The 21,755-nt window shown below is 41.4% G+C and overlaps 1 protein-coding gene across 1 annotated transcript in view; it reads right to left on the bottom strand.

Moving 5' to 3' along the window:
- LOC129698269 (piwi-like protein 4) overlaps positions 1-21,755 on the bottom strand; it is a 45,003-nt gene that overhangs the window by 7,034 nt on the left and 16,214 nt on the right. Inside the window, exons 6-14 of the mRNA XM_055637305.1 lie at positions 21,208-21,319; positions 20,305-20,431; positions 19,564-19,681; positions 18,278-18,389; positions 17,104-17,288; positions 14,021-14,093; positions 5,276-5,473; positions 2,722-2,822; positions 1,586-1,656 (exon numbers count right to left, since the gene is read on the bottom strand). Of these exons, the coding sequence (XP_055493280.1) occupies positions 1,586-1,656; positions 2,722-2,822; positions 5,276-5,473; positions 14,021-14,093; positions 17,104-17,288; positions 18,278-18,389; positions 19,564-19,681; positions 20,305-20,431; positions 21,208-21,319 (1,097 nt within the window). The remainder of the gene's footprint in view (positions 1-1,585; positions 1,657-2,721; positions 2,823-5,275; positions 5,474-14,020; positions 14,094-17,103; positions 17,289-18,277; positions 18,390-19,563; positions 19,682-20,304; positions 20,432-21,207; positions 21,320-21,755) is intronic.

The following is a 21,755-nucleotide window of genomic DNA, read 5'->3' as shown; positions in this document are numbered from 1 at the left end:
ACCCTTTCCCACGCACCTCTCTTCAATCACCACTTAACATCCACTTACAGCTAGGTTTTGCCCTGGTGGTGTAAATTTTCTTGTAAGTGACGTTAAAACGACAAAAAAGGCTGATTTAGGCATTCGATCATGAAAAAGTCATTATCTTCCTGAAATCATCAAAAAAAGGCATGAAAAGGCACATGGCATGTATAGCAAAATCCTGGCTCTACTTATGACACACTGGGCCTCATCAGACAGGGAATTGAATATATACAGTAAGTTAGGTCATTATGTTCTAGTTATAGAGTCATAGAGCCATTAGATTGGAGACAGTCACTCCAGTCCACTCCCATGCAGAGTCTAGACTAGTCCCACCTGCCCGCGTTTGGCCCATATGTCAGATCAGGTCCTCAAGTCCTGGCAAAATCCCCATAAATCTTCTCTGTACTCTTTCCAGTTTACTGACATCCTTCCTATAGCAGGATGAACAAAATTGAACAATATTCCAAATGAAGGCTCACCAATGTCTTGTACAAATGCAACATAACAACCCAACTTCTATACTCAATATCTTGATTGAACAGTCTGAAGACGGGTTTCGGCCCGAAACATTACCCATTTCCTTCGCTCCATAGACGCTGCCTCACCCGCCTCTCCAGCACTTTTGTCTACCTTCGTATCAAAAACCTCTTGATCATCCTATCTACCTGTGATGACACTTTCAGGGAACTGTGTACCCGCTCTCCTAGATCTCTGGGATTTCCCATTCACTGTGAAGGTTCTGCCCTGATTTGACTTCCAGATTTCAAAATCTTGCACTTATCTGCATTAAACTCCATTAACGATTCGTCAATCCATTTGCTCAACTGATCCTGTAATTTTCGATAACGATCTTCGTTCTCTGTGACATCACCCACTTAAGTGTCATCTGCAAACTTGCTAAACAGGCCTTGTACATTCTCATCTAAATTGTTGATATAAAGCACAAACAGCAATGGCTCCAACACCGATCCCCGAGGCACACCACTAGTCACAGGCCTCCAATCCAAAAAGCAACCTTCCACCATAACACTCTGCATCCTTCCCTGAAGCCAAATCTCCCCTGTGTTATAACCTTCCAGAGCAGCCTACTATGCGGAACCTTGTCAAATGCCTTGCTGTTGTCCATAGAGACAACATTTACAGCTTTGCCCTCATTAAACATTTTGGTTACTTCTTCAAAAAACTCAATCAGAATTCGAAAGACATGATCTCCCTGATGCAAACCCATGCTGATTATCCCTAATCAACCTGTCTATCCAAAATCATATACATCTTATCCCTCAAAATCTTTACCAGTAACTTGACTATCACATATATTAGGGCACTAGTCAAGGCACATAAAACATTGGTGTGGCTGCACTTGAAGTATTGTGCTCAACTTTGGTCACCTTCCGATACAAAAGATACTATTAAGACGGAAAGAGTGCAGAGAAGATTCACAAGGATGTTGACAGGCCTTGAGAGCCTGAGCTATAGGGGGAGTTTCTGCAAGCTAGGAGTTTATCAACAAAGGTTTACAGTGCTTGACAAACCAGATTAAAGAGGGAGTAGATATCAGTACCTTTCATGCAAACTTTCAAGCAATCAGCTGCTTCTGCACCATGAGGCTGGAAGATGCAGCGTGAAAACCATCTGCAGAGAAATCCATCCATTGAAGCATTCTGATTATTACATAAATCATAAGATTGGCTCAAAAAATATTTTGAACATTTGAACTTTGTATCATTTTTCTTGTGCCACACAGGTGAAATGGGAAATAATCTTTCTTTGCCCAAAAGCATCCAAATGAAAACACTTTTTTGGAGGGTTTAAATGTCTCACATTGAGATTAAATATCCCTTCTCACAGGAATAAGATGTGCAGGAAATGCAGACGTGTATTACTGTCAGACAAGCCTTCCATTAGATGAACAGTCATTCACTGCAAAAATATTGCCATTTTTCCATCACTGCTCCATCTGCTTAAAGGACATCTGTAGTGCAGGGATGCCACAGGGTTAATTTTCTCCCCCCCCCCCCCCCCCCCCCCCCCCCCCCCCCCCCCCCCCCCCCCCCCCTTCCTCAACCAGTAGTAGTGAGCATAAACTAATGAGCGCAACCACTGACATTTGGTTGGCATTGTTTGTTAGCTTCACCCAGGCACTGCCTCTTCCAGAGAGAAGAACATTTCTGATTCCTGACTTCTTCAAAACGAAACTAATCAGAACAAAATCAACCTTCCACCATAACACTCTGCACCCTTCCCTGAAGGGGAAAAAAAATTGTTCGGCATGGACTTGTAGGGCCGAGATGGCCTGTTTCCGTGCTGTAATTGTTATATGGTTATAAAATAAAATCTTACCCCTTGAATTATCTAGAGTAGGCCACAGCAATGGCAGATCCCCATAGTGGATCCCATTTTTACTGATCAATAGGCCACAAATTATTTTCCTTCTCAGAATATCATTTACACAAAATACATCAAGCTTCTGAAAATGTAAGGACTGAGGAACTCCCAGATTAACAAGCCCTCTCCAGTCAACATATGAATAGTGGCCTCAGTAGAAGACCAACAGCATTATAGCTGGGTCCCAAGACAGTCATCTTCTAAAATATTTTCGTGGAAAGCATTCAATAAACACTTGTATTCTGAAAGTATAATATAAGTTTAATGCTTGAAGAGTTGGAAGTTATTAAAATAAAACTAAACTGAACTTACTTTGTGACCGTGAAGTTGATGCTTGCCACAAATCCAACAAACGTTCCTTTTCTAAGTGCATCCCGGTTCATGTCAATACCAATCACCATCAGGGATTTTAACTGCAGAATACAGTTTCATCTTTAAAATTTTAATTCTGTTGTTTATTTCCAAATGTAATCATGGTATAAACTATATAGTTATTCTATTTCCTCCGTGTATGAATGCTGAAAACATTCTGGTTATTTTAGCATCTTCCAAACCAAAATATATACTAATATGGGTTGAACATATATAAAGGAAAATATCCACCTACACAAATAATAATAAAGTCATGTCATAAGTGATAGGAGAAGAATTAGGCAATTCAGCCCATCAACTCTACACCATTCAATCATGGCTGATCAATCTCTCCCTCCTAACCTCATCCTCCTGCCTTCTCCCCATAACCCCTGACACCCTTACTTGTCAAGAATAAACCTCACTGTTATAACTTACACTGCGTAATAGCACATAGGTCAGATGAACCATCAGAGAGATCTCTTTGTACAAAAAGCTCAGTAATGCCCCTGTCCCACTTAGGAAAACTGAACGGAAACCTCTGGAGACTTTGTGCCCCACCCAAGGTTTTCGTGCGGTTCCCGGAGGTTTTTGCCAGTCTCCCTACCTGTTTCCACTACCTGCAACCTCTGGCAACCACCTGCAATCTCTGGGAACTGCACGGAAACCTTGGGTGGGGCGCAAAGTCTACAGAGGTTTCCGTTCAGGTTTCCTAAGTGGGACAGGGGCATAAGTGAACATGCCAGTACAGCAAGTAACTTAGGAGGACTTTATTGCAAAGAGGATAAAGTGAAAATGTTTTGCTACAAGGAATCACACTGAGACTACACTCGGAATGCTGCCACGGTCTAGGCCTTTATTTAAGAAAGCTTCACCAGTTTGATTTCTCGGAGTTGTCCTGGTGAGAAAAGTTAGAAGAATGAGAGGCAATCTTATTGTAACATTTAGACGTCCAAGGGGAATTGACAAGGCAGATGATGTGAAGTTTTCTCCCCTTGTGGGGAAGTCTAGAACTGAAGGAGAGAATTTCAGTATAAGGATCGACCCCTGAGACGAGGAGGTACTTTTTCTCTCATTTGTTTGTGCATCAGTGGGACTCTCTACCCCAGAAAGCTGCAATGCTGAATATGTGGAACAACTCAGAATGCTGTCATTAAGCATGTTTAAGGTCGAGTTAGACTTTTGAGCTGTATGAGAATTAAGAATTACAGATCACCCAGGAAAGTGGCCAAAGTTCAGATGAAGCATGACACTGAATAATAGGTGTTCTGTATTGTATGGGAGTCTGTATGGTACAGTCCTGCGCCTATATCTGATAAATTCTGAAAACTCACTAAATGTAGAAATCAAAATGCAGGCTGAAATAAAAGACAGAATGGCAGTGCAGCATGGATGCAAATGATAAAACTTATTCAAGTGGAAAATAATTTAGGATTGGTCAATTCCACAGTGGAAAATCTAACCAGCATCAGGATTAGTCAAGAGAACAATCATGCATTTACAGATGGCCAGAAATTGTAAATAAACACTTAAAACTTCAATATTAATGCAATTTGAAAGAAAAGAATGAACATAGAAACATAGAAATTAGGTGCAGGAGTAGGCCATTCGGCCCTTCGAGCCTGCACCGCCATTCAATATGATCATGGCTGATCATCCAACTCAGTATCCCGTACCTGCCTTCTCTCCATACCCCCCGATCCCTTTAGCCACAAGGGCCACATCTAACTCCCTCTTAAATATAGCCAATGAACTGGCCTCAACTACCCTCTGTGGCAGATAGTTCCAGAGATTCACCACTCTCTGTGTGAAAAATGTTCTTCTCATCTCGGTTTTAAAGGATTTCCCCCTTATCCTTAAGCTGTGACCCCTTGTCCTGGACTTCCCTAACATCGGGAACAATCTTCCTGCATCTAGCCTGTCCAACCCCTTAAGAATTTTGTAAGTTTCTATAAGATCCCCTCTCAATCTCCTAAATTCTAGAGAGTATAAACCAAGTCTATCCAGTCTTTCTTCATAAGACAGTCCTGACATCCCAGGAATCAGTCTGGTGAACCGTCTCTGCACTCCCTCTATGGCAATAATGTCCTTCCTCAGATTTGGAGACCAAAACTGTACGCAATACTCCAGGTGTGGTCTCACCAAGACCCTGTACAACTGCAGTAGAACCTCCCTGCTCCTATATTCAAATCCTTTTGCAATGAAAGCTAACATACCATTCGCTTTCTTTACTGCCTGCTGCACCTGCATGCCTACCTTCAATGACTGGTGTACCATGACACCCAGGTCTCGCTGCATCCCCCCCTTTCCCAATCGGCCACCATTTAGATAATAGTCTGCTTTCCCGTTTTTGCCACCAAAATGGATAACCTCACATTTATCCACATTATACGGCATCTGCCAAACATTTGCCCACTCACCCAGCCTATCCAAGTCACCTAGCAGTCTCCTAGCATCCACCTCACAGCTAACACTGTCCCCCAGCTTTGATGACGATCTGGTAGTAAGTACTCACAGGAATTTCCACCATCCACAATTCTCCCCCTATTTTGCAGGCCATCTGCAGAGCAATTTTAGTGACAATACTCATAATATTTGCTCTGTTCAGTGTATTGGCCACCACACATTGACTGGAAGTTGGTTTTTCCACGCACAAGAATTTCTTTACAGAATCATATTTATCCTTCTGACTTGAGGATAGGATGTACAATACCTACGAGTCAAGAAAAAATAGGTGAATAACAAATTGGCATAGAGATTAGTATGCATGAAGGTCACTTCTTGGGAATAACGTGCATGCAAATATTAGATCACATATACATCAAGCTAATTGATAGTGTGTCAGAAGGAACTGCAGATGCTGGTTTACACTGAAGATAGACACAAAATGCTGGAGTAACTCAACGGGCCAGGCAGCATCTCTGGAGAGAAGGAATGGGTGACGTTTCGGTTCGAGTACCTTCTTCAAACTGGTAGGTTCCTTTGATGCATAAATTAGGGGCTTCAAATCATGTAGAAGGAATCTTTTCAAATTGCTCATCTCATATGTTTTTCCATGTCATTATGTTCCCAAATGTAAAAAGAGGCCAAGAATAAATCCTCAGATATGCAGGGATAGGAAGAGAAGTCATCATACTAATTCTCTGACTCTGATTAAACCAATAGGAATAACACTAACTAAGAACAAACCCACTCAGCTGTACAGCCTGTTATGCTGCTGCAAGTAAGAATATCATTCTGTTTTGGGTTCATATGGCAATTAAACACTCTTGACTCTTGAGCTGAGGAGAGGTGCTGCAGAAGGTGGTCACCAATAGATGTAAACTGTCAATGATAATAAAAATGCAGACTTTACCACATTTACAAGAAAGGTCAATAGAGACTTTGATTAAGGCTACTTGGATGCCGTGGAAGAGGCATGAACCTTACTGGAGGAGTTCAAAAAAGAAACCTCAGCACGCATGGTAGGACCACGTTCCATAGAAATGAATAAAGCGAGTGCAATACCATCCAACTGGGCAGAAGAGAGATGTGGAACAAAGATAATGTTTTATAACTGAACTTTCTGTAATCATCTGTACTCCATTCAGATTCAGATTCAAACTTTATTGTCATTGTGCAGTGTATAGTACAGAGACAACGAAATGCAGTTAGCATCTCCCTAGAAGAGCGACATAGAATATGAGCAATAAATAAATATATTTACGTGCATACAGTCATAGTAGTGCAATTATTTTTTTTTTTCCTGGTGGAAGGAGTGTCCGGAGGGTGGGGGGGGGGGGGGGGGGGGGGGGGGGGGGGGGGGGGTAAGGTGTTGAACCTGAAAATAGCCGCCTGTAGCGCCTCCCGGATGGGTAGGAGGAGTAAGCGCAGTCCGGATGGTAGGAGGGGGAGAGAGGGAGAGAGCAGTCTTTGATGATGCCGAGCGCCCTTCGCAGACATCGCTTGCCTTGGACAGACTCAATGGAGGGGAGTGAGGAACCGAGAATTCAAGAGTAAGAATGAGGGGACCACCTACAAAGCAGCAGCAGGGGGCTGCTACTGACAGTATGCAAAACCAGGAAGGTTACTCCACCATTATCTCTGGCCAAAGTTTTAGAAGGATATATTCTTCCATCAAAAACAAATGAATGATTTTTATTAAATGTGAACAGATTTCAAAAATCTCTTCATAAGCCAAGAACGATCCAAAATAATTGCTAACTGTAGCAATGTTACAAAATTTTGAGATTTTAAAAATCAAGTTTTTAATTTATCCCATCAGATAAAGCATAAAAAGAAGTTTAATTTGACACCTAATTCACTTTCAAATCTTCAGTATTAAAAAGGTTATGGCCATTTTCATACTCGGAAATTGGCATCTTGTTCCCTATTGCTTTTTCATTGACTTAACACAAAAGCTGTGATGGAGAACATTTAAAGGCCGATAACTTTCTTAAAATTGAAGAGAACTGAAATAAATTTTCAGTTATTATCGATTGAAGCATTCTGAAACAAATATGAAACAATCTTAGTGTTTAAGAGGGAACTGCAGATGAAGAAGGGTTTCGGCCCGAAACGTTGCCTATTTCCTTCGCTCCATAGATGCTGCTGCACCCGCTGAGTTTCTCCAGCTTTTCTGTGTAACCCATGAAACAATCTTACTTAGATGACTTGAAATTAAAGCATATAATTAGTTAGTTACCTAATTGTAGCTAATTACAAAATTCAATTACTAGATCTAAACATCTATCCATTTCTTAAGAATAGATTAACATTTTTAAATAGCCTAAGTGTCCAAATAACATTCACACAAGAATTCAGAATATAACATAATTTTTAAATCTCATTGTCATGGGTTTGTAGGCCAAATGGAAGGAATTTAATGTTTAATACCTGTAAATTAATGGCCATTTAAATCAGCTTGCGAGTGGGATTTTCTGGAATGGGACCATTTAGAACGTTGAGGTTGCGGTGAATTTATACCCCCATATCTGCAGCAAATACACTGCCGGTTTTTCGGGGGGGGGGGGGGGGGGGGGACTAAATCATCGTTTCGCAACTTTAAATGTGAATTAACTACATCTTAAGAAACACTTTTATACATAAAAATAAACTACTTTCTTTTACCTGGTCCTCCATAAAATCCGTCCCAGTTGTCGGCATTGGCGGCTTCAGAAGCTGCTTTTAAAATCATTCCAGCGATTAACTAATCGGGGAGACTAAGCGACGGTTGGGCGATCGTTTCGCCGAACACCTCCGCTCAGTCCGCAATAACCTGCCTGAACTCCCGGTGGCTCAGCACTTCAACTCCCCATCCCATTCCCAATCCGACCTCTCTGTCCTGGGTCTCCTCCATTGCCAGAGTGAGCAACACCGGAAATTGGAGGAACAGCACCTCATATTCCGCCTGGGCAGCTTGCATCCTGATGGCATGAATGTTGAATTCTCCCAATTTTGCTAGCCCTTGCTGTCTCCTCCCCTTCCTTAACCCTCGAGCTGTCTCCTCCCATCCCCCCGCCCTCGGGCTCCTCCTCCCCTTTTTCCTTCCTTCTCCCCTCCCACTCCCCATCAGTCTGAGGAAGGGTTTCGGCCCGAAACGTCGCCTATTTTTTCGCTCCATAGATGCTGCTGCACCCGCTGAGTTTCTCCAGCAATTTCGTGTACCATTGATTAACTTGTCGGGTGAATTTTTTTTAAAAAAACACACAACGGCCGTAGGAACGATTCTTTAGCAAAATCTTGCACTCCAACAAATATAATTCAGGACCAGGTCAGGAAAAAACCCCGTTTTAACCCCACCCCCCTCTCAAACGTGCCAAAATCGCGCACACGGCCAGTGGCAGAATTACAGCTTTTGTAACATACCTACTAACTGAACCCAGCCATCCTAGTTTTCTTTGGTTAAAAAAAGCGAAATGATTATTTTCTGTTACTAAACTGTTGCATATCTACTTTATTTGTATAACTATTCCCATTCCCAGATCCCAGGTAAAACTAGAGCTAATGGTAGTAGTAATGGCAATTCTCTTTCTTTACCAATGTCCAACTTTCCGTTGCCATTAACACACAGGTAAGTAGGGTTGATTTTACGCAGATTAAAAAGAACAGATCATCCAGTCATTAATTCCAGTTTAATTGATTCTTTATTGAAGTAGTTGTAGAAACAAAGAGATGAACATACCAGGTTCTCCTTATTCTCACACACGCTGTAACTTTCTGTTCTCTCCCATCTGCTGAGAACTGTGCACACTCCACCTCCTATGCCTGGTCTGCATCATTCCCTGTCCCCTAAGCCCTTATGTTACGCCCCTCTATGCATCAAATGAACGCCCCCAAGTGTCCAAAATATCTAGACAAAATAATATAAATTGCCAACAGTAACTAGCTTAAACATAAATGGCTCCTACACACCGCCCACTAATTGTTCTAATGCATATAGCAAAACAATTACCAATAAACATTAAAAGCTCCCTGTTGGATTGCAACCTAGTCGTGGTCGGGGAGCTTGTGAGTCTCCGTGACCCCTAGAGCTATGCCAGCGGATGTGATGAATGTGTAATATAAATGCCAGTGCCCCTTGAGGCCAAAAGCAGAAGCTGGTAAACGTGCCTGTGCCTCGTGACTGAGGTCAGGTGACCTTCTAGAAGTTTCCTGGTGGTGCAGATTAAATCCTTCTTACAAGATGTTGGATGTGTATTCATTGTGCTAGTCACAACAAGGTCTTACAGAAGACATTACAAGATCTGCTAACCATCCTGTCCATCGCTGACAGAAGGATTGGGGTATGTTTTCATCCCATTCGAGTTTTTCCTTACGGAGCTCCTGCATAATCAGCTTGGCTGGCTGAGTAAACGGTGCTAGAAATCCTAAAGGTAGAGCCAACCACGGACAAGATGCCCCCGTCTTGTGTATGGTCGTTCCTGTGTCGCAATCCTGAACTTGAACACATCTGTTTCAACGTACCAGTGCAATCCCAGTGCCCTTTCCATAGGCAGATTGTCTTTGTCCAAATCCAACTCCATGGTCTCCTTGGCTTCGTTTTCTTGTGGAATAGATGCCAATACATACACGACTGTTGCTGATCCACTTTGACAGCATGAATCCTCCCATTTGGCAGAGGGAAGTCAGGTCTCTTGCCAATTGAACTGCTTCCTGTTCCGAAGGCATGGGATTTAAACAATCATCTACATAGAAGTTGTTCTTTACTGTGTTTGTCACCTCTGCTAGAAAGTGAGCTTTGTTGTCTTCAGCGGTCTTCCTAAATGCAAATTTTGCACAACATGGTGACGACACTGCGCCAAAACGATGCACCTTCATCAAGATCTTGCTGCACATCACCCTCGGGCCACCACAGGAATCGCAGATAGTCAATATGCAGTTCTGATACCTTGACCCGACGAAACGTTGCTTTGATATCAGCCATCAAAGCAACCACTTCTTGTCTGAATCTGATGAGAGCTCCAATGAATGAGTTGGTAAGGTCTGGACCCTGCTGCAGTTGGCAGTTAGGTGATGTTCCTTTAAAGACTGCACCACAGTCAAAGACCACCTTCAAGGTCCCTTTCTGTGAGTGATACACCTGTGGTGTGGGATGTACCAGAGCTCTCCATCACCTCCATTCAACTGCTGCACTGGTACCATTTCAGCATAACCATTGTCAATCATCTCAGTGAGGAAGGATGTATATTAATCATGACATTTCTTATTCTTCCTAAACCTGCATTTCAGGCTCTGGATGAGCTGCTCCACAACGCAACGGTTATTTGGCATGGTGACACTTTCTTCTTTGAAAGGTAATAGTGCGCACCTATCATCTTTGCTGAACAATTCATAATATCCAAGAATTTGACCTCTTCCCTAGATATTTCTTCTATTTCCTTGCAGGTTCTTTCACTGAAGTGGTGATTATATTACTTGACCAGTAGCTCCTCTAGGTTTACAATGGATATTCGATTGACAGCAGCAGCAGGGAAGCCATTTACATCCCTGCTTTTGTTGTCTCTTCTCAGGAGAGCATAAATGACCCACCACAGTAGGGTCCCCATGGCGAATGGTCCATTCCCTTGGCTGTTGAACAGCTCCCAAGGTTTCAATAACTTTGAAGCATTTGTTCTGATGAGTAGGTCGATGCCATTTTATCAGGTCTTCCTGTCTGGGTGTGTTTAGCTGAGAAACAGGCCTGGTCTTATGTGTGAACACATCAGATAGTTGTATAAATCGTCTTTGTCCAGGCTAGATATTTCCAAACCTGAGATATGATGACTGATCACAGGCTTCTCTTGATTCATGGTACGCAAGAGAATACTAGTCTTTCGTCCTGTAATGTTCAGCCTTCTCATCAAGCTTTCTGTGCAAAAGGTAGTTGAACTTCTATGATCCAAAAATGCACATGTTTGCAACACTGTGTCCCCCTTGTGGCTCTTTACCTGTACTGGTACAATGGAGAAGATGCAGGTTTCTTCACCGGCTCCAAAATGCCCACACCTATGAGATGAGGAAACAGCATTACTCACAATTGGCTTCCCGTTCTGTTCTGCATGCTCTGGCTTCTTCTTCTTGTTCTTCTGTTCAATGTGAAGTATTTCAGGATGATTGTGGTTGCACACATCACAAGTCAAACAACTTTGCAGTCTTTGCTCATGTGTCCTTTCTTCTTGATCTGTAGACATCACCCCAATATGTGCCCACTTCTTCTTGATCTCTTGGCCTTAAGGTATATTAGCTGCTGCCAGCTCAGTCTCCAGTTCCAGTTGTTCCTTCTCTCTTTTCAACTGCTGTTTTTGTCTATTCAACTGTTCTTCTTTTGCGTCACTCTCTTTTCAACTGCTCCTTTTCTCTATACAACTGTTCTTCTTGTGCCTCAAGCTTGTGCCTTTTGTCCATGGCAGCAGCCCGTTCCAAAAGAGCAGCCTTTTCTGCCTGAGCTTTTAAGCAAGCAGAGGTCGTTGAAGATGCACGTGAAGAATTAGATTTGTGGCTTAATTTTGGTTTTGACATTTGAAACACTGTCATCAGGTCCAATTTCTTCTGAGTTTACAACACTCTGCAGTATAGCACTTTCAGCAATTTGCTGTCCAACATCATAACAACCTCTCTACATCTTGTATAAAACCATTAAAAGATTCCATTCTTTGTTGAAACCACTGATTTTGCCGTTCAAGTTCCTTTTCAGGCAGTGGTTCTTTCATCAACAGCTCGTGCTTTTCTCTTACTTCATTACAGAGCTTGATTAATTGAACCAGGTTAAATTATACTTCATTCACATTTTCATCTGATTTCATGGGGTCTTTCAGCTTTTCCATTAACTTGCTAGCTTGTTTACTTATTGAGTTTCTTGACCTGACACTTTTCATAAACAATTCCCAGTCTTTATCCGTGTGCCTAATGATTCTTCTTTCCTTTCCTGAATCCTGCCCAATATCGTCCTCTTGTGACTGAGCTTTAGACGTACTGGCTCACTATCCCTTTGAGACGTGTTGCCGTAAAGCCGTAAGCCTGCGGGTAGTATTTCAAAACAACTTATAGCGCTCAGATCCTCAAGGTCACTTCAAAATTCTCCATTTCAGCAGCCGTTTTCCAATACAACATTATATATAGCTTCTCCAATAAACCTTAATACTGTATGTACTCACTCTACCTGCACGTTGACTTTCGGAGTTTCCAATCTTCATTATTCAGATTGGTGCAGGTGGCGATCTTGTCCAGTTAATTAGAATGAGGATGTCAGACTTGTGAAATGAAACAATCCTTTGTTCCATTTGAATGATTCACAAGCTCCAGTTTCACTCACAGAGCTAGTTCTCACTTAATTGTAATGGCAATTTCTTTCTTTACCAATGTCCAACTTACCGTTGCCATTTTTACACAGGTAAGTAGGAGTGATTTTACACAGATTAAAAAGAACAGATTGTCCAGTCGTTATTTCCAGTTTAATTGATTCTTTATTGAAGTAGTTGTACAAACAAATAGATGAACGTACCAGGTTCTCCTTATTCTCACCCAAGCAGTAACTTCCTGGTCTCTCCCATTTGGTGAGAACTGTGTACTCTCCACCTCCTATGCCTGGTCTGAATCACTCCCTGTCCCCTAAGCCCATATTTTACGCCCCTCTATCATCAAATTACCACCCCCAAGTGTCCAAAATATCTAGACAAAATAATATAATATGCCAAGATTAACTAGCCTTAAAATAAATGGCTCCTACAGTAGTGAAGTAGGAAAAGAAGGCATTTCGGAAGATTATCTGATTACAACTTCACCAAAGAGATTGGAATCAGACCAGCGCAGTTCAATAAGGAAGGCTAGTAAGGAGAGTTGTTGCAAAAGTATGGTTGAAATTTGAAACTGATCAAGAACATAGTCCCCTGAAAATGGTGTCCTAAATTGTTGATATGCTGGCCTTCATCAATCAGTGAACCAGGTATAGAAGTTGGGATATTATGTTACAGTTATTCAAGACATTGTTCAATCCACAGTTGAGAGTATTTGTGTGTTTTGGTTACTTTGCTATAGGAAAGAAGTCACGAGGGTCAGAGATATTGGGAATGGGTGGGAAGATTAGGACTTTTTTCCTTGAGGCGTAGGAGACTGAAGGGTGATTGGTAGAAGTGTATAAAATCATGAGATGAATGGTTTAGAGGAATAGGAGCCAAAGGCGAGCAAATTATAATACCTTAAATGGGGCATTGGGTCAGCATGGAGTTCAATTAAGAGCCTATTTCTGAGCTGTACGTCTCTATGACTATGAAACTAATGTGGAAATAGTTTACCTTATACAGTCATAGAAAATACAAAATCTGGTTTTGATAAGAGATAATTCTGTTATATGTCAGTGTCATAATACTTTCAATCACAACAAAGTTGACATATGTCCTATTGCCTGCGATAAGCATCCCTTTATTTACTGCCTTTTTTATTGGTATTTTAGGGAGGGAGTGCCTTGAGCTGTGGCCCTTGTGTAAAATGGAATCAGGGGGAATGGAGAGGAAGTTTGGCAGGTACTGGATACAAACTTGGGTGTTGGATGGTATTTCAAAAATATTCCATTAAGCATATTGAATGGCGGTGCAGGCTCGAAGAAAATGGCAGATTCAGGCCTAAAGTCCAGACCTGAAACGTCACCTACACATTTTTTCAAGAGATGCTGCCCGATCCGCTGAGTTACTTCAGCATTTTGTGTCTATCTTTGGTATAAACCGGCATCTGCAGTTTCCTTTTACTAACTTTTTCTATCATCTTTTAAACAGTAAATAAATCCAGCAATAGCTTGCATACTTACCAATTGTGTACTGGGCTCAATGTTATGCCTCAAAGCCTGTATAAAGGACGTGGTCGTTTCATTTACTTGCACCCTATAAATTAACAAAAAACAAATGTTAGGTAACTATATGCCAAATATGTTCAGACATAAGGTATCATGTAGTAAAATCATATGAGTAAAATTGAAATGTATGTAGAATAGTGGAAGAGGTATATTATTTTCAGTTCAGTTTGGTAGGAATAAACTGAAACTTTTCACAAAGGCAAGTGATTAGTGGGGTACCGCAAGGCTCAGTGCTGGGGTATTTACAACAAATTAATGATCTCCAATTAAGAAATTCTCCAAGTTTTGACACTAAGCTGGGGGGCAACTTAGTGTGAGGAGGTGCTAGAGCTGCAATGACTAGGCTGGAGTGGGCAAATGTTTTGACAGATGCAGATGTGAAGAAAAGGTCCATTTTGGTGGCAAAAACGCCAGACTATATCTTTGGTTTGGGAAAGGGGGAGATGAGCGAGACCTGGCTGTCCCGTACACCGTCATTTGAAGGTAGGCTGCAGGTGCAGCAGCAGTAAAGAAAGCAAATTTGTAGTCTATCTTTGGTATAGGAACTGGCATCTGCAGTTTCTTTTTACTAACCTTTTCTATCATTGGTTCCAAACAGGAAGGACATTATTGCCATAATAGCTTGCACTTCACCAGACAATTGGGTGTACTGAAGAAAGACTGGATAGACTTGGTTTATACTCTCTAGAATTTAGAAGATTGAGAGGGGATCTTATAGAAACTTACAAAATTCTTAAGGGGTTGGACAGGCTAGATGCAGGAACATTGTTCCCGATGTTGGGGAAGTCCAGGTCAAGGGGTCACAGCTTAAGGATAAGGGGGCAATCCTTTAAAACCGAGATGAGAAGAACTTTTTCACACAGAATATGAATTCAGAACTCTCTGCCACAGAGGGTAGTTGAGGCCAGTTCATTGGCTATATTTAAGAGGGGAGTTAGACCCTTGTGCATCAGGGGGAATGGAGAGAGGCAGGTAATTGATTGATCAGCCATGATGTATTGAATATGGTGGAAAATGGCCTAAACACCTATTTTATTTTAAAAGAAAGTTTCTATAAATAGCTTCAATGCACGATGTTGAAATCATTACAACTTAAATGTATCTCAGATTACTGAAGGAGGGAAGGTGAAAACAAGGGAGTCTCTGGCTGCAATCTCTCTCTCCTTGGTTTTGGGAGTGGTTGGGACTTTGTATTGCTGGAGAGTTGCAAGGGTCGTAAAAAGGATCGATGGATAAACAGATCAACTACAGGGCACTCAGTCTGGCACAAATACAATACAATACAATACGGTTTTATTCGTCACATTGCACATAAAGTGCAAGTGAAATGAATTTGTCAGCAGTGGTACAATGAGAAAGAACACACAAAAACACAATAAAAATTTAACACAAACATCCACCACAGCATTCATCACTGTGGTGGAAGGCACAAAATTTGGCCAGTCCTCCTCCATTTCCCCCCGTGGTCGGGACCTCAACCCTCCGCAGGCGTCCAGATGAATGAAAGTCCAGGTAAGTCCTGAATCGGTGCCTCCCCCACCGGAGACCGCGGCTTCAGGTTGGTGTAGGCCGCAGGCCGGCGGTCAGTGATTTAAAGTTCGCGTCGCAGCCAGAAGCACCGCAGACTGCAGGGCCGGCAGTCGGGGTGGAAGCTTCTTCCTCTCCCAGGTCCCCAGCGAGGGATCCCAGGCTGCAGACATCGCGCTGGCTGGAGCTCTGCAGACCGCGGCCCCAGGCTGCCGCAGGACACTGGACGGAGCACTCCCCTCCGGCGAGCCCCAGCGGGGGCTCACCCGCTCCACGCCGAGAGCCGAGAGTCCGCGCCCCGGGCGCTTCACAGGGAAAGGCCGCCCGATCCTCGTTTCCTCGTTGTTAGGCCACGGGTGAGGCGACATGGAAAAAGTCGCCTCTCCGTGGAGGAGGCGACCAAAACGGTTTCCCCCACACAACACCCCACATAAGACACACAAAGAAACATTAAAAACATACATTTAAACACACTAAAAAAAATTTAAAAAGTTGAAAAAACTGACACGCTGCTAGCAGGGCTGCCGGCTTGCAGCGCCCCCACCGACCTACACACACACACATGGTGTTCGAAACAAAACACAGAGAATACTGGATAATTGTTATGTTCACAACACATCCAAGAACACTGCAGATGGTCATGGACTAAGAATTCTCAAGAAGCAATGGGAATTTTTTCAAAGAGCCTTTGAGCATACCCTTGAATCTCTTCCTCCGACACCAGATAATATTTTTCCACGATAGAACTTGGAATAGGGTATCTGGTTCGAGAGTCTGGTGACAGGCAAATGAACAATGTAGTTTATTCATTGGAGCTGATTGAGTGAAATTTGGTTCTCAATGTTGGAGACATTGCCATGGGAGAGGCCGTGTATTGATTCACTTGTCTTTCAAACAAATTTGGAAAATTGGGTAGAGATAGCATCTTTCAAGTGCCTTGAGATATCACCTGGCCCACAGCCAACAATGGACTGTTTCCTTGATCACCATTACTTTTTTGTATTTATTTAATTCATTTGTTCTATATCTCTCTATATTACTGTCTATATCTCTCGTTTTCCTTTCCCCGACTCTCATTCTGAAGAAGGGTCTTAACCCGAAACCTTACGCAAAACCTTTCTCCAGAGATGCTGTCTGAGTTTTATCTGAGGACATACATCCTCCTTTCAACTGGTGATGAGCTGGTCATTTAAATTTGAGATGTGGAAAAATCTTTTCGCACAGAGGGAAGTTAATCTCTGATATTCTCTCTTCCAGAGAATTGTGGAGACCAGATCATTAGAAGCATTTAAACTAGAACTAAATAGATATTTGAAAGATCGGGGAATTGGGTGCTATGGAGATTCACCACAAAGGAGGAGTTGATAATATAGAATTGAGGAATTGATAATATTGAATGGCAGGGCAAGGAAAGATTTGAGGAGGCAGATACCATACTCCTGTTCCCATGTTCTTGTGGAACAATAAACAGCATTTATTAACAATGTCATTTACCCTTGATGATCACTTACATTTTGGGATTCTCAACCGAAAAGCCCATTGATGGTCCTACTCTCCTGAGGAGTGACAAAAGCTTTCCAGCAGCATCACAGCTTCTTTGGCTGAAAACCATCAGCCAATTTTGGAGTGTGTGACTGCCAATAATCCTTGAATGTTGCAGATTTCTGGACCAGTCGACTGGCGATACTGGCATGAACTGTACATAGTTTAAAAAAAGGGAGAATGGTTCATATTAAATAGTTTAATTGCTTTGTTAAGATTACACAAAACAACATAGAATACGCAGCCCAGAGTAAGACCCAGTGCTGAAAATGTAAGATATAAGGCTTTAATGGTTAATAATTGTTACTACATTGCTTGCTGCAGACTCATGCCCTGAAGCTGTAATATGTTTTGCTGGAGGGTGAAATGTTGCATCATTATCTTGTGTTGACTTCCATTGAAAATAGTAGGAGACCAAAGGCAGAGCGGTTAAAGTGGCAATGAGATTGAGGTACAGTGCTGCATCACCCTTGTGGAACAGATGACACATCTTGTTAACAGATCACCTAATAGCTTTTCCAATTTAGTGCTCACAATGTTGTCTGTTCTACTTTAGGAAAACAAATTGCAGATTGGGCCTTTCCACCCCATCACATTTTCCTGTGTTTTAAAACTACCATTCCATGTTATTAATTTATTGACTTTTCTGCCATTTCGAATAATTATTACTTCCTTATTTAAAAATATAATAATAATTTCTCCTGAGGACACCAACTGCACTCTGATTCATAAGGTGCTGGTACATCTCTTTCCTGTCTCAGTACAGATGTAAGATCACTCTCTTTCCCTCACCAGCCCTTTAGCAACTTGTTAAAATATCTGTGTCAATCTTGATTGGCATGCTGCTCAGGCAATGTTTCAGAGATTATTATTCAGGATGAATGACCTTAACCATGGAAATAGGAATTTGAAGGTTTGAGCTATTTTGTATTTAAAATTCATTGGCTTCATGTGTTGACACAAAATAGTGATATCAGCGGTGGCATTCCTGGAATATATAGTTTGGCAAAGAGCGATCAAAGTTTTTTTAAATAAATTTAGAGCATTCACATTTTCACAAATTGAATGATCTATCAGAGCATAAATTTTATTGTTGATCTCATCCTGATGATGTTTCTGCAATATCAAAAGCTGAATACTTACAGAATGATCATGCACGTGAATTTTCTCAGGAGGAAGAACACGGGCCGACAATGAAATCTGCTCATCAAGGCGTAATCCCCAGCCTTCCAACTCAGCCCGTGCTACTTTATTCCTGTAAAGGACATTGCCAGAGAACTATTATTTTATTATGCATCTAGCTTCAAACTTATGCACATGTAACTTTATCTTGAGTTACAATGCCATAATTGGGGGCTGCCGTAACTCAATAATCCAGCAGAGGCTTGGTAGGCTGAACATTCTGATTCTGTGTTGTGCCATTCTTTGATTTTAAACATTACAATGAAGGAGTATTTATTCCACACAATTTTCTCCTGAGATAAGAAAGTCAGGCAGAGTATACAGAAGCTAATGATTCAGCATATTCATATTCTTTCTTATTACTCAAAATTAATTTAAATATAAGACAAATTTGGGGTAAATACAGAAGGCTTGGTTTTCTAATAGAATTATTCAAATACTTCACAAATTATGTTCATTATTATCTACTGCCATGAGGAGGACATTTTATTTAAAGTAGAGGGTTTCATACTCAGTTCTCCCATTGCAAATGTTCTTGAGAGTTATTGTACTGAATATGAATGAAGCTGCAATTGACAGAAGGCAGCAAATAAAGAGGGAGGCAATGGAACGTTGACATGGTAGGATACTCTAACTACATAAGAGGGTGTTAAGACTAAGGCTTAGTTTCTTTGTATTCTGAAGGCCAGAAGCAAAGATGGATATATCGGATAGGGAACACAGGAACTACAAATGTAGAATGTTGAGCATAAATCATAGTGTTGGGGGAACTCAGGCGGGTAAAACAGCATCTGTGGAGAGAAATTGACAAGACAACATTATGGATTGGGACCCTTCTTCAGACTGAGTCGGGGGAGATAAAGCTGGAAAAGAGACGTGGGGGCGAGACAAAGCTTCGCAAGTGAAAGGTGGCTATAGGTGAGATGGGGTGGTGTTTGGCAAATTGGTGAAATAAGCGCCAAAGGGCAGAGGTGGAAAGGAGACAAAAGGTTATCAGATATGGAGGAGTGAAATGTGAAACCGGAGGGTGGGATATGGGTGGAAGTCAGGGAAGGGGAAAGGGGTAGGGGGGAGGTGGAAAGAAAATAGCATCTGTTTTTACAACAGAACAATGAAATTCTTAGTTGCAGCTGCATAACAGGCCTGTAAACCCAATGGACATAAATATATATAATAAACATAGATCCAATAAATTAATAACCACAATACTAGTGCAAAAAAAAAAGTGTCCAAAAAAATCTGCTGACCTCTGTATACTATCTATCAATTCATGCAGTCTCTGTTGCCTCTTTTGAGGAGTCAGCTGTGTTTCTGCAGCCAGATCCTTCATTATACGGAAATCAGAGCGAGTCTGTTTGCTTAGCCCTGTGATGAAATACAAACAAAATGTAGCAAAATTATTATTTCACAAAATGAGTGAATGAATCTCAGATTATTCTGTGTAGAAAGGAACTGCAGATGCTGGTTGATACCAAAGATAGACAGAAAATGCTGGAGTAACTCAGCGGGACAGGCAGCATCTCTGGATAGAAGGAATGGGTGACGTTTCCAGTCGAGACCCTTCTTCAGACATCAAACAAAGTCAAAGCAGTTCTCCTCCAAATGGTAGTCCATAATTGCTATGGCAAGCACCTCAAGACACCATCAAAAAATGTCTCACAAAATCCTCAAAAGGATAAACAAGCTAACATCAGTGTCTTCAAACCAGGCCAAATCCCCAAGTATTAAGATCATAGTTACACAAAGTTAGCTATGTTGTTCACATGTGTGACACGGGTCTGAAGAAGGGTCTCAACCCAAAACATGACCCATTCCTGCTATCCAGAGATGCTGTCTGTTCCGCTGAGTTACTCCAGCATTTTGTGTCTATCTTCGGTTTACACCAGCATCTGCAGTTCCTTCCTACCTGAAATATAAACATGTTTACTTTTGTCCCTCATTTCTCATTTAAAGAATAGTTGTTTCACTGGAAATCTGTTGTCAGTTACCTGTCAGAAAGCAGAATTCTGGTATGAGGTGAGCAATACGAGGCACCGCATCTGTTCCAAGATGCTTCATCTTTAACTGGCTGACTAGCATTGGTTGATTCAAATCAGATATCGAGGCATCATATTGCTGTAAAACCAAACTAAAAGATGTTATGAAGTATGCATCAAGGACTGAAACAAATAATTAGGGATGAAAATAGTCAATAGCAGCAATGCAAATTGAACATCCTTTTAACCTTTTTGTAGATTGCTGTCCTTTGCCATCTCATGTTCAGGCCAGTTCACTTCTTGGCCCCTAAGCTGCTTAGGAAACCATGAATAATGATATAATCAACAGTGCTATTTAAGAGGCTTTTAGATAGGCATATGGATATTCAGGGAGTGGAGGGATAGGCATTATGTGCAGCTAGATGAGATTAGTTTATCTTGGCATCATGTGCAGCACAGATGCTGTGGGCCGAAGGGCCTGTCCCTGTGCTGTATTTTTCTATGCTCTAATTCCAACTGTGCAGATTTCACTAATTGTACCTCTGCCCAGCATCAATGCATTTGCATAACATTTTGCCAGAATACATCTAGAAATATATTTATTGTTTTATTTATAACTTATAATTCATGTATATCGAAAAGAAAAATACAATTTTAACATTGAATCATTATCCACTAGCCACACTTCAGTTAATTTCTTTTCCCATGTATGGACTCTGAATTAGGGCACACTATTAGATTATTATGTCCTTGAATAGTAGTACAAAACAATTTGATACCAACAAAGTTCAAATATGTCTCCTAAAGCACGTATCATATTCCTTTTCTAATACTTTTAGTCAGCGGTAGCAAGTTTATTGATCTTATTGATCAGAAAATACATTTTTAATGTTTTTCTTCCATTATCTTCCATACCTGTGAATAATAATCAACATAACTGATTTCAGTTCCATCTTTCTTTTTAAATGTATGAGTGGGTTTCACAGCCCAATCAATATCATCAATGCGATATGTTTTATTATTATATCTAGGAGAAAGAATCAATACATTATTTTTACAATCAAGTTTTTCCTATAGTAATGCCAGCATCTGGCTGTAATTCAAAGCACCTGGAATAAAACTGGGGTGGCTCGGTGGTGCAGCAGTAGAGTTGCTGCATAAATGCCTTGCAGAGACCCAGGTTCGATCTCGATTATGACTGCTGTCTGTACGGACTTTGTACACTCACCCTATGTCCTGCCCGGGTTTTATCTGGGATCTTCTGGTTCCTCCCACACTCAAAAGATGTACTGGTTTGTAGATTATTTGGCTTGGTACAAGTGCAAAATTGTCCCTAGTGTGTGTAGGATAGTGTTAATGTGTGGGGATCGCTGGTCACTGCAGACTTTGTAGGCCAAAGGGCCTGTTTCTGTGCCGTATCTTTAAATTAAATAAAACTAAAAGGGACTTTGACGTATGCTTGC

This window comes from Leucoraja erinacea, chromosome 6 (genome assembly GCF_028641065.1).
Source record: "Leucoraja erinacea ecotype New England chromosome 6, Leri_hhj_1, whole genome shotgun sequence".
NCBI lineage: Eukaryota > Metazoa > Chordata > Chondrichthyes > Rajiformes > Rajidae > Leucoraja > Leucoraja erinaceus.
Note: the sequence above shows the minus strand (reverse complement) of the source record. Positions and strands in the feature narration are given on the sequence as shown.